The sequence below is a fragment of the Danio rerio genome, chromosome 8 (genome assembly GCF_049306965.1).
Source record: "Danio rerio strain Tuebingen ecotype United States chromosome 8, GRCz12tu, whole genome shotgun sequence".
Lineage (NCBI taxonomy): Eukaryota > Metazoa > Chordata > Actinopteri > Cypriniformes > Danionidae > Danio > Danio rerio.
Window position 1 is genome coordinate 50,015,913 of NC_133183.1, and position 18,168 is coordinate 50,034,080.

Sequence of the window (18,168 nt, forward strand, 5' to 3'; positions counted from 1 at the left end):
GTTTAAACAATTATCAAAACATAAAAAAAAGTAAAATAAAAAAACATTTGTTTTTTCTATTTTCATATCTCACTGTTAGCTACTCTTTCAATAAATAACAGTATGCGAATGATAATTACAATGATTGTTAATAACAGGGAGGGAAACCCCTGTGTTTGAATTACATTTGGCTCAAAAACTGTTTAATAAAGTTTAATAAAGGCTTTATCTCTCAAGTAACCATTTATGGGAAAATACCGGATATATATCGTATACCGTCATTCCTTCTAAAAATACAGAGATACACTGTAAAAAATCCAACTTGCAAATTGCTAACTCAAATCAAAATTGTAAGTTGGGTGGACATATTTTGAGCCCAGTGTTGAGTTTACTTTTAAAAATGAGTTAACTGAAGGTTTAAAACTGGTTTGTTCAATGAAGTTGAGCAGACTTTACATTTTGAGTTCTTCACTGGATCATCTACTTCCCGTCTTTGCACATGCTCAGTCTGTCTTCGGGTGCCATTTTGCACGAGGTGTCCTCTCACCAGCAGCAGCTGCCATCTCCTGATTCAGGTAAGCTTTGTTTTAGCTTTATTATCAAAATTAATCTAAATAGCGTGCAAATCTAAAGTAAAATGTAATGTTGTGTTCCCAAAAAACTAAGTTACATCGTGTGAAGATCATTTCTGACAAGCTCGGGCTAACAAGCTAGCCACCTGTGAAGTTTGCTTCATTTGAAGGACTGTTTAACGTTAATTTGCTTCTTAAACTGGAGGGAAATGTAGTGAAATATTGTTGTTGCAAACAGACATATCTGAGCGGCCGGTCACCACTGTATTGTTAACCCTGTTGTGTCTGTATTAAAACAGCAATGCGATAACATTAAAACCACTTCAAAATAATATTTAGCATACCACTTTAAATATACAGTCACTAGTAGTGTACATATAGTATTCCAGGAGCTTGTGGTTTTTATGATTATTTATTTGGCATACATTAACCATTTATGAGTTAAGTAACATGTATGTATGTATTATTTAAATCTTCTCTTTTTATGTTTGCAATATTTATTTTATATTGTGCTTTTTAAAAACATCAGTTTAATTTATGAAAACAATTTGACCTGCAATGTTACATTTTTATTTACTTTTTTATAGGTTTGGAATGCAGTGTAAGTTTTGCAAATTTGTAAACAGTAGCTGAGAAGTTACACTACAGACTACATCGCTATCAAGGACCATCCTGGCAGCAGCCTTGTTTGTTCGCAGACTGCTTCTGCACTTTAAAGACTGTAGGTGCATTAAAATCACATTTGACATTAGCACATTAACAGTCTGCTGCAGTTACTGACTATTTGATTTTTTTAACCTCCTGTAGCTGATGTCCGAAAACAGTGGCCTGCATGTTTTTGGGAGTTTAGGCAAGTTTGCATTTGAGATTATTTATTTCAAAATGTATAACCATTGTTCACAATTCATACTATTCATTTTTTTATGGTCTGTTTGTAGGTCTATGCTGAGTTTTACAGGATTACTCAAACCAACCTCAAAGATATCTTCTCTTTTTCGGATGAATACGCTATCAAGTTTTATGGATCATGGGGTGGGCGATATGGAGAGATAATAAGAACCGCCCTGGACCAACTGGACAATCAAGTAATTATTTAGCATTCAATCATATCACTGATTAAAGGGGGGCATATTAAACTTTATGGAGTTTACCATGGAGTTTCTCTTTTTGTGTGCAATATTGGAATTCATGCAGGTAATTAATCTTTGAAGTTACAAAACAGTTTGTTCCCTAAAAGAAAAGTTTGTAGCACTGTTTTCACCTCTGTAAAGGATGCTACATTTTCATCACTTAGTCTTTAGTAGAACAACCATGACTGAGTCCGGCTGACCAGGGAGTGAAAACAGGTGCTGCAACAATAATTATAAAGCAAATTTCATTTTTAATAATTAAAACATGTTGGGAATTTCTGATCAAAATGACTAACCTGTGAATAACCATAATTAATGCCCTTCAATTGTAAAGTGGTGCCACCTGTCATCTCTCAGGGTCTGAGCATCTGGTTTAATGTGACAATAGCTGATGACCTATGGCAAGCCGTTTTAACTTTTATTCTATAGCCCGTACTAGTATCTATTTTCTTGTTACTAGTACTTATCCATTTTCTTAGTTCTTTTCCATTAAGTACTAACTAGTACTTATTTATTAGTTACTAGTACTTATTTATTAGATACTAGTACTTATTTATTAGTTACTAGTACTTATTTATTAGATACTAGTACTTATTTATTAGATACTAGTACTTATTTATTAGATACTAGTACTTATTAAATATATACTAGTACTTATTTATTAGATACTAGTTCTTATTTATTAGTTACTAGTACTTATTTATTAGTTACTAGTACTTATTTATTAGATACTAGTACTTATTTATTAGTTACTAGTACTTATTAAATAGATACTAGTACTTATTTATTAGATACTAGTACTTATTAAATAGATACTAGTACTTATTTAATAGTTACTAGTACTTATTTATTAGTTACTAGTACTTATTTATTAGATACCAGTACTTATTTATTAGATACTAGTACTTATTTATTAGATACTAATACTTATTAAATAGATACTAGTTCTTATTTATTAGTTACTAGTACTTATTTTAATAGTGACTAGTAACTATTCTGTTGTTACTCGTAATGAATTAAAAATTTTCCCATTCATTTATTTCTATGGGATCTCTAATTGAGATATCAACTATTCAGTTTTGACTAGTATGTATTCCAGCTGTGACTAGTGCATATTTTTATCTACTAGTAGTTAATCATTAGGTACTAGTACCTATTACTGAGATGCTACTACCTAAATAATAGATACTAGTACTTATGTATTAGATACTAGTCCTTATTCATTAGGTACTAGTATCTATTTAATAGATACTAGTACTTATTTATTAGATACTAGTACTTATTAAATAGCTTACTAATGTTTATTCATGTAGAGTCGATGCTTAACGGATAATCAATTCACTATTTGCTAATGCTTAATAAATGATTCATTATTATAAAAGTGTTACCTGAAATGTTTTATAAATAGAAGGTATATAAATGACTGTGTTACTGACATTACTACCTTCAGTTTCCAAATTAAGTTGCTTTGCCTTTGCTTTTTTTTACCTTGCTTTTTGGAGATGTTTGTGATTTAGCAGTAAAAATAGTTTTTCATCCTCTTTTTATGTTTCTTTTTTACTGCAGGACACAGAGCCAGAAGATATTTGCACAATAGAGATGGAGATTGACATCCTTAGCACTGTTGAAAATGATGTTGCCACTCTTCAGACCAACCTAAATGTAAGGTGCCTGTCTGTGGTTCTGGAAGAGCAAATAGTGCTGGAAAAGATTTTCCGACAGCTGTTGTTCTCCTCTTTGGTTTGATTAATTTCCTCATTATGAACTACCCCAAAGAACTGAAACACATCTTTGAAACTATTCAGAAAGTGTTTATTGGCCTTGAATGCATTTGTTTGTACACTGAAATTGTGTTACTCTTGGTGTTGTCACCAAACTTAAATTCAGTTTTGATTTTACATTTTCAAATTTTAAAAACATCCATTTCCCACCAATTGATAGATTGGCTGTTGTGTTCAAGCGCTCAACATAAATGACTGTGATTGGCTGAGAAGTTCACCATTTCACTGCTCTTCACTGATGTTCATGGAGTGCAAACACAGATACACACACACACACACACACACACACACACACACACACACACACACACACACACACACACACACACACACACACACACACACACACACACACACACAGCGTACCACTTGTGTCAGCTTATACACAGACCAGTTGATCAATGTGAAATTCTTAAGTGTCCCTGTATCTGTGGTTACACTCAGTAAACAGCAGTGAGTTTGGTGAACTGATGATCTTCACGCCCAATCAGTCTTTTCTGTTGAGCATGTGAACACAATGGCAATATAACAGTGTTTAAAACAGTGTCAACAACGCTCAAATGTTAGCAGGAAATGGACGTTTTTAAAATTTTAGAACTGATGGGTAACAAAATTAAAATATCATGACAAAACTAATTACTCTTGCACTTTGAAAAAAATTTTGATAGTGCAAGCATTTTAAATATTACTTTTGCTTAACTCGAGCACTTAAAAGGCAATATAGGATTTGAGGATTTACCTTTTTGTTGCCTCTTTTCCTTCTCTGGACTGCAGTACATTTCATTTGGACAGAAAACTGTTTGCAGAATTGTCAATAAATATATTCTTTGATATTGTGTTTTATAGTGTGTTTTGTAATCTCTTAACTTCATACTTAGAGTCATACAGGTATTTGTTTGAGAAGCGCAGATATAAGATTTCCATAAAATTATGAATTAAAAGATAAAGATTAAATCAACTTAAAAAATTAAGGCAACCAGCTGCACAGCTTTGAGTTAACTGAACTTCTGTTAAGTTGTGCCAACTCATTTATTACAGTTTACTCAACCCCTGTTTAATTTTAGGCAAACTCATAATGACAAGTTAGATGAACTTAGGCTTGAAAGTTGTCATGACTTAAACCAGCCATTTCAGTCAACTTAAAAAAATAATTTGGCACAACTTCAACCACTGAAGTTGAGTAAACTAAAAATTTCTTTGCAGCCGGTTGCTTTAAAATTTTAAGTTTACTCAACTTTTTATTTTTTACAGTGTATGATTTATTGCCCATATCGCCCAGTCTTAATTTTGATGAATTATTTCAAAGTCATTCGGTTTTTTCTAGAAAATTCAGCTTGATTTAAAGTGCTTCTATGATGAAAACCATCTTTTGTAAGCTTTTTGGACTGTGTGTAGGTATGGTGTGTCCTGTTGGAGTGATATAAAGACAAAAATGTCTTCTTTTAAATTTCCTGATGTTAAAATAGGATGCAAATCACTCCTATTTTGAGGCCCACTGCAACTTAATGTAGGAGTGCTGTTTCCCTGCCTACCAAATTGATCGATATATGCGTATTAACATGTCTCTGTAGTAACGCGCATAATCATATCAACAAGAAAGGACGTACACAAAACTAACTTGGATTAAAAGCTCTCGGTGAATATCAATCATCATTAAATATGATCAAGAATGAGTTTCACAAGTTTAAAACGTTTTTAAAACAGTGCATGTTTGTAATGAATTACAGCAATTTTACCGTCTTTACTTAATCACAGCCGCATGTCAGTACAATTATAAACGAAGATGTTTAAATCCTGGTTTGTGGACATTAAATTAGGTTTCTTTTGTACATCAACATAACGAAAATCCATACAGCAGCGTATATTAACATGTATCCTGTCAAAGTTTAACGTGCATGCAGTGTGTGTGTTTGTCCTGTGTATGTGTGTGTGTGTGTGTATGGGTAAACTTTGTAACGTCATTGTGTGTGACTCATCGAAAGGCTTGATTTAACCTCACTACAAATACATTAAACAATAATTGGCAACGTTCTTACTGTAGTATTTCTCTCAAACGTTACGTGAGATATGCATCCTTCATGTCTGTCACTGTGCTGTTTATCTAACGGAGACGGAGATGGAGACAAACTGACAGGCACGTGGGAATGGTGGGCGGGGAGAACTAGCATCAAAGGCACAGGCAACAAAAACAGCTACAATGTGTTCAGAGCAGTACATTTCCATATTCTGAAAGGTATAATAAAATATCTGATTGGTGTTTGAGCTGAAACTTTACAGACACATTCTGGAGACACAAAAGACTTATCTTAAATCTTGAAAAAGGGGTAAAATAGGTGCCCTTTAAGAATTTATTAATATTCAGACTAGAAACAAGACAAAAACTCAAGACTATTTTTGCAGTGTATTATTTTCTTAAAGTTTGTATATTTTGACAGAGATATTAATAGTTTTATGAGATTCTCACAAACTACAGCTCATATGTAATTTATATTCATGTTAGAAATCAAACTATGTGCCTAGAAAAAAAAAAAGCCTTGACGCTTTATTTTCCCCTCTTTCTTCCTTTGAGATCTCCTCTTTCTCCTTTAGTCTGACCGTCGGCTCTTTTATCGCTGATGTTGTTGTTTTTCTGGGGTCCCCTGCACTGGGATCCTGTCAGCATGGCTGAGCGCTTTTAACTTGTCCCACGGGTGTCATTGTCCTCCCCTTTCTCATCTATCACTCGTTCCACTCACTCACATGAACCAATCACACAACCCATAAAAGGAGCCCCTCCTCACCCCAACCTTCACCCCAGACCTGATGCAACAGCCCTGGGGTGTGACTGTGTGTGACTGTTGGGATATAGAGGAGTGTTTATGTATGTGGGGAGTCTACTATTTACTGTTTTAAAAGAGTGAGGAGGGCTAAAACATCCATTAAACGACATAATAATCAGCAAAATAACAAAAGGAAAGAGTGTTTTGCAGAAGGGGTCATTAGTAGGCTTACACCACCATTGCTTGTGCATATACTGTATGTATGTTTGGGATTTGAACCCAGGAGATCTTGGGTGGGAGCTATTTGAATTCAGTCTGTTAGAATCCCTGTTGATCTCAATTGAAGATTCTCTTGGTGTAGTAATCAAGCTGGCACAGGACGTCAACATGACATCAGATTGACGTTGTACCCCAACATCATGGAACGTTGCATTTTGTTTCAAAATTAAAATCGGGCTGACTTCAAAACCCAACGTCAGGCCAACGTCATTGTCAAACGTCGAACAAACGTTGCATTTTGGTCACTTTCCGATGCAACCTAAAAATAACAAAATATCTACGTCTAATGATGTTACAGCTTGACGTTGTGTGGACGTTATTAATATGACGTCTATCAGATGTTGGATTTTGGTTGCTATATTGATAAATAAATGTTTTTGAAGCCAATATGATGTTGGTTTAAGATGTTGGCTCGACGTTGGATATTGGTCACCTTCCAACACAACCTAAAATCAACAAAATATTAACGTCATTTCACGTTGTTATTGGACGTCAAAATAACATTGTCCTTAGACTCTGGTGACCTAAATCTAACCTAATATTAATGTCTTATGACATTGAGTGCCTGCTGGGAACTGTCAGAAGCACATAAAAAAAATAGTTGCTCAATTCTGGTCAACAGCTTAACATTGACGAAGAAAGGTGAATAAAAACAATATTTACAAATTTTGAACATTTCAGAAATTCAGGCAGGTAGGGTTGTAGTGTGTGGTAAGTGGTAGAATAGACGTTCTAGTTTAATTAAAACCGATTCAGTCCAGTTTATTATAAACCTCACCGTTGAAGTTCAGTTTAATTCAGATCAGTTTATTGCAAATGTCACTCTTAAAGGAACATCCACTGAAGACCAACTCCACCAATGCACAGTGCACCTTCATTAGCTGAAACCAAAAAAAGTGAAGAACAAACCTTGAGAGAAACAAGGTTCAGCCAGGGCAACCTGTTCTCCTCTGGCCAAATGTCTTGCAGTCGGACATCACAGGCTTGAGAATGATGAGCATTCTTTATAGAGAAGGACATTGGATGCCCGAGAACGATGAGCTTTCTTCATGCAGAAGGACATTGGAGGCCTGAGAATGATGAGTGTTTATTTTGGAGAAGGACATTGGAGGCTTGAGAACAATGAGTGTTCTTTGTAGAGAAGGACATTGGAGGCCTGAGAATGATGAGCAATCTTCATGGAGAAGGACATTGGAGGCCTGAGAACGATTAGCGTTCTTTTTGAAGAAGGACGTTGGAGGCTTGAGAACGATGAGTGTTTATTGTGGAGAAGGACATTGAAAGCCTGAGAACGATGAGCGTTCTTTATGCAGAAGGACATTGGAGGCTTGAAAATTATGACTGTTTTTCGTGGAAAAGGATATTGGAGGTCTGAGAACGATAAGCGTTCTCCATGGAAAAGGACATTGGAGGCTTGAGAACAATGAGCGTTCTTTGTGGAGAAGGTGCAGGTCCAAGTAGGTCACCAGGCATGTGCTCAGACCGGATCAATGCAGAGACTCATCTTTAACTCGGTTTTTTGCAGGGATCAATCTTTAAAAAGAAAAAGATAGCAACTACATAAATACTTAAAGCTACCCAGAACACTGTAATTATTTTAAAGATTCCTAGATACAATCGGTTTGAACACCCTAGCAAATTTATAGCTGTGATATTGATGGATTAGTGGTTGTGTGATTATGGTTCTACATTCTGATGTGATTTCCTACTATATGTATCAATTTAAAAAGCCACTGTGGTTTCAGTAGTCAGACTACTGTCATTTTGTTTGGGTTAACAAATTTACAAGCACATTGAGGTTAAACACAATTAGCGTGTGAGGAGAGACAGAGGGATTCCTGGAATCCTGTCTGAAGCAGCAGATGGTTTTAAAATGTGGTCTGGGCCACACGTCCCTCATGTGTACCCACATGCAGAAATGGTGGAATTAAAAATGAAAGGTCTAGACTGCTTCAAAGTCTGCATGACTGCTTTTTAAACCAGGATTGTTTGGTTTCTAGGGCAAGCCACATGCTAGCGTAAATGTGTGTGATAGAATGCCCCAGTGACTGAATGCATTAAGAGTACTTTATGTTGTGAGCTTGAACTTTTGTTCCAAGTCAAATGGAAGCTAGTTATTGTGAGCTCTGATCCTAAATGTTGTGGACTTCATGCTCTTTATTAGCATGCCTGTCTCCTATTTAAGAGAGGCTGGTTTGAATCCCTCTTTAAGCAGGGTGAGTGGAACTTTTACATTACTGGGTGGGTTTATGATTGGGGTAGGGGTAGACGTTGAGTGGCACGGTGGCTAAGTGGTTAGCACTGTCGCCTCACAGCAAGAAGGTCACTGGTTCGAGCCCTGGCTAGGTCAGTGGGTGTTACTGTGTGGAGTTTGCATGTTCTCCCCGTGTTTGTGCAGGTTTCCTCCAGGGGCTACGGTTTCCTCACACAAGTCCAAAGACATGGGGTATAGGTGAATTGGGTAAGCTAAATTGTCCATAGTGTATGTGTGTGAATGAGTGTGTATGGATGTTTCCCAATGATGGGTTGCAGCTAGAAGGGCATACGCTGCGTGGAACATATGCTGAATAAGTTGGCGGTTTATTCTGCTGTGGCGACCCCAGACTAAGCTGAAAAGAAAATAAATGATTGAATGAGCTGCTATTGATCACATATTAATTGGTCAAACTGTTTATTTATGCTTTTAATTGCTCGCTTTTCTGACACATGTAACCGGTGCACTGCAAACTGAGAGAATACATATCATTTTCTTCTCAATTTCAGAAACCATACTCTTTTCTCATTGATTTGAACTTTTACATAGCATTCTTGACAAATAGGTGCATTTGTCACTTAGTGTTGCTACTTTGACTACAAAACAAAGTTTTTAAACTTAATGCACCCAAGCAGCAGTATCCAGCTGTTTTGAATCTTCTTCTGCATTAGCTTTACCTAGCAAAAGCTGTCAATCTGATAATGCAAATGTAAGTTCAGAACCATGAACCACACTGTCCGACAGGCCAGGGGAAGGAGTCAACCGAACATGGGTGCGAGCCAGGCAATTGAACCCAATGTTGAGATCACCTTCATCTACTTGTCGAGTAGAGATTTAGTCTTGTATCCATGCTTGTGTTTTTTTTTCTCTTGCAGTTCAGGTATGTGTACGTGCAAGATGGGTGTCTATGGGCCCAAGTGTGATGACTGCCACCCTGGATTCTTTCACTTCAGCAGCACAGGATGCCAACCGTGCCAATGCAACAACCACTCTACCTACTGCCATCCTCAGTCAGGTCAGTCCAGTCCACCTTTATCATCATTTAAATCTCTTGAACCCCCTATTTTGGCATGGAAATCTTGATAGTAGAGGCAGAAGGAATAGTCAACAGTGGCTACTGATCTAGTCAGTGTCAAGTACAATTATGATGTTTATCAATGTTGGACACTCTGCAGAAACTCTCACTAAATGAAAATAAACACTCACTTAAAGCCATGTGATAATATTTGATAACATATGATCTTATAGTTTAAAGCAGGGGTGTCCAAACTCGGTCCTGGAGGGCCGGTGTCATACATATTTCAGTTCCAACCCCAATTAAACACACCTGAACCAGCAAATCAAGCTCTTTCTAGGTATACTAGAAACTTCCAGGCAGGTGTGTTGAAGCAAGTTAAAGCTAAGCTATGCAGGACACTGGCCCTCCAGGACCGAGCTTGGACATCCCTGGTTTTAAGCAAGGGTCACCAAACTTGGGAAAACACCAAACTCCAACAAAAATCAAACACACCTGAACAAGCTAATCAGGGTCTTAGGGTATACTAGGTATACTTGAAACACCAGGGCAGGTTTGTTGAAGCAAGTTGGAGCTAAACCCTGCAGGACCAAGATTGGTGATCCCTGGTTTAAAGCATTTGTCATAGTAAAAAAAAATCATAAGTTAGAAAAGGGAATGGTCACAGTGGAAAGAAGGAAAGCTGAAATTTAATCAGTTGCTTTTACAATTAAAATGAATAGATATTTATATTGTATTTACTGTATATTTACAGGGTTCTGTCACTTCTGTCTGGTTTATTCTTGGATTGGTGACAGAGCCCTGACTTTCCTTTCGTCTTGTCTTTCGCTCAAATTTTGCCATCTTTTGTCTTTGTCTTTTTGCAATAAGCATGAGCTTGCGCAGTTGACTATTGTTTGTACATGTGATTTATGCATGGCGGTGTGTTTGCATGATGGCATTCAATATTAATCCTCCTCTCTATTTGTGAAAGTGTACATCAAGTCTTTTTTTTTTTCAATGTACAAAGAGTTTTGTATTGTATTGTAGAATTGTATTGTATTGTAGTTAGCAAATATTCCCTTAGTTATTACCAAAGCTCTCTCTATTAAATTGTACATGATTAAATCATTACGCGGCCTTAGAAGTCTGAAATTAGTTTTATGAGGTGACTTTATGCAGAAATGCTGCCTGAAGAGTCAATGTCTGATACGGCAGCGAAGCAACAAGTCAGCTCCCTAAGCTTTCGGACACAGGCATAGATCAGCCTTAACTTCTTTCTGAAAGACCAATGTGGCCTAGTATGCATGAACAGAAAGATTGTTTCTAATTACTTACTTAATTACTTTTGCACGCTGAAGGGCAATGACGTTATGCAGTTCAAAACGACAATCTGAAGGAGGACACCACGGCTGAAGTAGGGCTGGGCGGTATATCGGGTTCTGGGGATATATCGATATGATTCTCTAACGCGATGCTGTATTATCCAATATCAGTCATATCAATATGGTTTGAGGCCACACGTGTGCATTCTGCGCGAAATAAACCACTCCAAGGTAGCACGCGAGCTCCACTTGCTCAAATGTGCGCATGCACAAATCAATCATTCACTCAATGAGTCATACAGAACATTTGTTTGTTCCACAGACAAATCTGACTCCCCCAATATCAATAAACACTGCTAAAAACAGCATCAGCAATTTCACTTATAATTTTTCTGTTTGACTTTATTACTGTCAGATGTCTAACAAAGTTCTTAGTCCCAATTATTGAGGCGTTTTTAAAGTTTGAAATTTTTTTTTTCAATAAAACAATTAAAGCATTTCATTCTTAATAAATGTGATGGGGGACATTTGAAGACATCTGACAGTAATAAAGTCAAGCAGGTTAGTAGTGAGTGAGGCTATTAATGCTGCTGACTTGTTTATTGATCCTCTGCTGAGATTTTGAGAGATTTAATGATTTAGTTAAGTTTAGTTCCAAAAAGGACGTCATAAAAACTTTCATTCTGCACCCTTAGGGGATGTCATTTCAACGTCTAAATGTCCAAAAAAAATATCTAAAAGATGTCATTTTAACACATTTGTGTTTCGTGGGCTGGTTCTTTTTGTGCCAAAGGACAAATGGTGTATACAGAATTCTGAAAAGATAACAGGAGGGTTAACTGGCATCATAACTGTTTAGTTGACCCTTTGTCCAAAGTCAAATTTTGGTGAGTGAGGTGTCTGGAACAAGGCAACACGGTGGCTCAGTGGTGAGCACTGTCGCCTCACAGAAAGAAGGTCACTGCTTTGAGCCTTGGCTGGGTCAGTTGGCGTTTTTGTGTGGAGTTTGCATGTTCTCCCCATGTTCACATTGGTTTCCTTCGGGTGCTCCGGTTTCCCCCACAGTCCAAAGACATGTGGTGTAGGCGAATTGAATACAAGTATGTGTGAATGAGTGTGTATCCCAGTACTGGGTTGCAACTGGAAGGGCATCATCTAGGACTAGGTAAAACAAATGCTGGATAAGTTGGCAGTTTATTCCGCTGTGGCGACCCCTAATTAATAAAGGGACTAAGCCAAAGAAAAATGAATGAATGAATGAATGTGTCTCGAAAATAATTTAACCTAAATGTCTAGAGTGGAAGTTAAGATGATATCTATACAGATTTGAGATCGAGTCACTTCAGCGATTCATCACAGCATCCTCCACACTTCTCTCTCTTTCTTTCTCACAGTATCCTAGGCAACCTGGGCTTAATTAACCTCAATTTTGAATCAGGACCAAAAAAAAAACCCTTCCAACACAATGCTCTTGCTGGTTCATGTGCATATGTGTGTGCGTGTCTGTGTGTTAATTTGTTAAGCAAACCTGCTGACATATGAGAAGTGAAGGCGTGTTTGTCTTAAATCATTTCGCTGGGGCCTCAGTCTACTGATGTCATAGGCGTGTTTGTCAACTGCTTGTTGAAATGCATGTGTTCGCATGTCTCTAGGAACCCATCTGTCTTCTCTCTTTCTCCTCTCTCCACTGTGTATGCGCGGCACGTGTGTGTGTGTGTGTTTGTGTGTGCAGATGGTAGCTGGTAACCTCTCCCCGATGCAGAGAGCCACAGTCAGATTTACAGCCCTTCTCAGTCATAAAACCCAATCAGCATCTCCGGAGACTGCTTACAGTTCATAGACTCACAGCCACCCTGCAGCATAATACCACACACACATAGACACATGCAGACGCGCAGCCATAACTCATGATGCCTGAAGAATAGTGTGCTTATTACACAAAGGCTTTTGGTCTTTCGCCAGTCAGTTTGCTATTTGTTACTGTTCATGAAAGCCTGAGATGTGCTAAAGCTGAGGCCGAAAAAAAAAAAAAAAATTTGTGTAATTAAAACAACCATTGAAGTTTAAAAAAGGGAATTTGTTTATAAAAAGTGAACATGATTATTCCATAGAAGAAATCTCTGATGAATAAGAAAAATCTTATGACACAACATTTAATATTCGAATGATCATTTATTTTAAAATTTATTAATAAAAAGGGTTATTTACATTTACATTTAGTCATTTAGCAGACGCTTATTTGTATCATTTTAGTATTATTTTGTATTACTGTACATTTTGAGAAATTGACATTTCTATTTTTTATATTGGTTTAATCCCTTTATTCATCAGGGCTCACCACAGTGGAATGAACCGCCAACTTCACTGTCATATCCAGCATATGTTTTACTCAGCGGATGCCTTTCCAGCTGCAACTCAGTACTGGAAATCTTCCATAAACACTGATGTAATTTAGCTTAACCAAGTCACCTATAGCGCATGTATTTGGACTTGTGGGGGAAACCGGAGCACCCTGAGGAAACCCACGCCAACACGGGGAGAACATGCAAACTCCACACAGAAATACCTCCTGTCCCAGTCGGGGCTTAAACCAGTGACCTTCTTGCTGTGTGGTGACAGTGCTAATCACTGAGCCACAGTGCCACCCAACGTCTTCCCCTATAAAACAGTAATTATACAGAGTATTTTTCATAATATTTATTAAACTATCCATTAAATTGTATTTTATTCACATGCATCCCTACCCCCACCCTCATAGTACTGTAGAAATATTAATTGTTGTACAGTGGCACATACATTTATTGTAAGTTTGTGAGTATCTGCAGCTGTAGCAGGTGGTTCCATTTTTAATTGAAAGGTCTGTCAAAAACAAAATGACTAGCGCATACTTTTTAAGTCTTGAAAAAACAGAAAAGAAAGGATATTTAGAAAAACTAACAACAGATAATAACATGGAATTACCAAACCCCTTAAATCACATACTGAGACAACTTTTCACTCAGAATGTTAAACGTTTACATGAAGTAACGTATCTAGACGATTAGTAATACAACTAAAGTTGTATCTTAATAATACTTAAATTAACAGACAGGTTTATTTTTTTTTAAGAGTAAAACTTCATGTTGTGGGCAACACGGTGGCTCAGTTGTTAGCACTGGTTTGAGTGGTTTCAGCTGGGTCAGTTGGCATTTTTGAGTTTGTGTGGGTTTCCTCTGGGTTTCCCCCACGCTCCAAATACATGCGGTATAGGTGAACTGAATAAACTTACTTGGCCATAGCATGTGTATATGAGTGTGATGGATGTTTCCCAGTACTGGTTTACAGTTGGAAGGGCATCCTAGAGCCTTGCACAAATCTAAGCCCTAGCTCGGCCCTGGCCCAAGACGCACAGCCTGGAGCCCTGCCCTTGTCCTACAGCTTATCAAAATTTTTGTCCGATTCCAATCTGAAGCCCGTCTTTTTTTCCAGCAAACAGTTATACTGTTACAGCTATTAAAATAGACCAGATTTGTATTCAATAGAAAGTTTTTTTTTTCGTTTTTTTTTTTTTTTATCAGAATAATTTAGAGAAATAATAATAATAATAATAATAATAATAATAATAATAATAATAATAATAATAATAATTCCTTACATTTATATAGCGCTTTTCTGGGCACTCTAAGCGCTTTACACAATGGGGGGGAATCTCCTCATCCACCACCATGTTTGGAGGTTTTTATTTTGTTTGTTTTCGTTTTTTAAGTGACATTGATATCCATCTGAAGACTGATATGCGTGCTATAGCTATGATGTAAAAATGGGCCTGATACCCCGCCCTAGGGGCATAAAAAAGTTGAGCCTGGGCTCGGGCTCAAAGGCAGGGCTCTAGGACGTCCGCTGTAAAAACATATGCTTGGTGAGTTGGCGCTTCAATCCGATGTGGCAAACCCTGATGAATAAAGCCGAAGCAAAATAAATGAATGAAGGAACTTTATGTTGTACTGGTATATATCCCTCAACGGTAGAGCTGTAATCGGGCCATAAATATACTGTTGGCCCGATAGTGCTTGAGCCCGACAGAATTCGGCCCAAGCCCGACAAGTACATTTTGATTGACAGCTTTTTAAAAGCCCAGACCCATTTACAGCCCGGCATTATTCAAATGTGCACAAGCACACAGCTCTTTTGCCTTTTTTTAAGAATGAGTTGCTTATGTGTGTTTTAAAATAATTGATTCATAACAAATGTATGGCCACTTAGAAGTTAGAACAAAGAAATAAAATGATTCCTCTGTAACATTGTAACATCCCAGCACTCTAAATATGTCTAAGTTATGTATATACACTTAGCCTTGAAACATTGGCCAACACACCAATGAAAATAAGTCTCTCTTAACAAATTGAGTAAAAATAAATTCTAAACTATGATGGTATTTGGCAGTTATGAAATTAAGATAAAGGCTCTGCGGGATTTGTTTTGCCACTTCTTTTCACAATCTCGCTTTAAGGTGACGGTAAAACTGAATATTAAAAGAATAATGCTAACATTATATACTCATATAAGCTGTTATACATTATACATTATTATATTATTATATTGCATAGCTTATATACTCTGACTACATTATGCATTTTTGATTTAATTAATATTTAGTTATAATCTGAAAATCCTTTACTCACAAAGATTAGGCTATGTAAACGTGTTTTAGTGGAGGAACATTATTGAATTCACTGTAGATGGCTTTAGCACAGTCCTGCGCTGACTAATGGTGCATCCAGCAGCACCAAACACCTTTTCACTGCTGCTGCTACTGGCTGGGATGCATAGTACCACTGATCTGGTTAATTTATCAAGATTGTTTGTTTATCTTCCACCAGCCAAGAACATCCATTTCATTTTCCATGACAGTGGTTTTAATGTAAAGAGTGATATCATCATATTCCCTGTCAGCTTGCTCTACTTTTTCTCACTCCACAAAATTCGCTCTTTTTGTCATCATTTGTTTTACCTTTGCAGGGATGGGTTTTAATGTTGTAACAAATGATTTGATCTCTTTCTTATGCTAATTGAAATGCATCACATGACTGTTCATTTACCGTGCATGCCGGAGCGAAAGCCCGAGCCTGCCCCACACCATCTAAAATTAAGGAAATTAAGCCTGAACTCACATGAACTCGTCAGGTTTCTTCATGTTCGGGCAAAGAATTTGAGCTCTACTCCACAGACCTAGTATATCCACAGTGCTCTGAAAACTTAGGCGATGTACAGTATAGCAATGTTTGAAGGTAGCAAAGAGTTCTGGGGCAGACTTGGCATAAAGCTGGCACAGCAGGCATTCGTCCGGTACTGGCATGTGGGCGAAACATGGCCCAGGTTTGGGTGAGGTGGCACCGTCTTACAGGCGGCACTCAAGACTTGGGCCATATATCAAATGTAGTATTTGGCCCAGATGTTAAAATATATGTGGGCCATGTCAGTTTGGCCTATTTTGACCCACTTTTAAAATGCATTTAACTTATTTTTGAGTAAAGAAAAAATTCTACCAATCAGGTCACTTCAAGAAAAAGCACAACCATAAAGCAAAATGCTTCATGGGTTTATAAAAAGCATAGCAGCCATGACACACCAACATATCTGGCCCAGTTCAGGCCCAGTTATGGTTTATTAACTTGAATGAGACGTGGCCCAGATATGAGATATGGTCCATGTTTGTCTCTTGTATAGAAGCCAGACTTGGTCCAGTCATGTACCGTAATTCACTGCGGCATGTGGGCCAAGCAAATGCTGATGGTGTGGGCCAGATCTGGGCCAGAGAAATTTTGCTATGGGGGTATAGTCTTCCCGAGGCTCCCATTTAAAACCAGGCAATTACTTCATGCACATTTAAGTGTACACATTTTAAGAACACAGTCAAACCCTAATAATAGGCTCGTCTCTCAAAAGCCAGAGTTCTATGTTTCAGAAGCAGCTTTTGAAGTCTTGCACGCTAAACTAGTCCTTCCCTTACATAATAATTTACATAAGACTCGCAGTAAGCCGGGTGTCTCATTTTTTGGTCTGCACTATAGAGCTAATGATCAGTTACTCAGTTTATTGTTTTTCTCTCCCTCAGGTATCTGTTTGGACTGTCAGGACAACACTCAGGGTCACAACTGTGAGGAGTGTCTGCCCAGTTTTTATCGGCGTGGTGGCGAAGGGTCAGCGGACGTCTGTCTGCCGTGTCCATGCTCCTCTGAGACCTCCAGCGGCATCTGCCATCTTGGTGAGTCTGATGCTCTCTGACACACTGACAGGGTTCAGGGTTCAGATCCTGGCTTCAGTACAGCACGTCCTGAAAGGCTCTGCAAATTATGCAGATAGAAAACAAAAAAAAAACTCAAGGAATGGAAAGTTTGGTTTTGTTGAAAGATGCGAGAACAAACTTAGTTTTTTTTTTTAACAATGTGCATGGATGGATCATTGTCAAGAGGACTGAAATACTTTGGTTAAATCTAGGAACATGTTTTGTTGTTGTTTTGTATGTTGTATATTTTTGTTCAATAGGGCTGTTTTTGATATTTCTGGTACCCTTCATTCCCAGAGACATGCTGGATAATTTGGCGGTTTATTCCGCTGTGGTGACCCCAGGTTAATAAAGGGACTAAGCCGACAAGAAAATGAATGAATGAATGAAACCCTTCAATTTTGTCCAAGCCAGTTTCATAAGTTTGCCATTTTAAATGCTTCTGTTGAACCAAAAAGCAATATCTGATTTTCAGTAGCTTATTTTCAGTAATTTGTTTATTAATAATGACTTTTTTCTGTACAAGTTGTTTCAGTGATAACTGTATTTTTTCTTTAATACAAACAACATATTATTTATTTAAATGTTTTCATTTGATATGGTGCAATAATATTATTGGTAAATATGACACTTTAAAATGGCCATTTTCTATAAGAAATGGTTTAAACCAGGGGTCACCAATCTCGGTCCTGGAGGGCCGGTATCCCTGCAGGGTTTAGCTTCAACTTGCTTCAACAAACCTGCCTGGGTGTTTCAATTATACCTAGTTAAGGCTGATTTATACTTCTGCGTCAAACACCGGCGTATGCTACGGCGCTGACGCATAGCCC

The 18,168-nt window shown here is 37.5% G+C and overlaps 1 protein-coding gene and 1 long non-coding RNA gene across 2 annotated transcripts in view; both read left to right on the plus strand.

Moving 5' to 3' along the window:
• si:ch211-158d24.2 overlaps positions 1–18,168 on the plus strand; it is an 81,676-nt gene that overhangs the window by 37,716 nt on the left and 25,792 nt on the right. Inside the window, exons 3-4 of the mRNA XM_684205.11 lie at positions 9,630–9,769; positions 17,168–17,317. Of these exons, the coding sequence (XP_689297.6) occupies positions 9,630–9,769; positions 17,168–17,317 (290 nt within the window). The remainder of the gene's footprint in view (positions 1–9,629; positions 9,770–17,167; positions 17,318–18,168) is intronic.
• On the plus strand, positions 500–4,292 carry LOC103911555 (uncharacterized). The gene is made up of 5 exons (XR_001800155.4): positions 500–554; positions 1,139–1,272; positions 1,359–1,401; positions 1,490–1,636; positions 3,248–4,292. It is a non-coding gene; the product is annotated as an uncharacterized lncRNA (long non-coding RNA).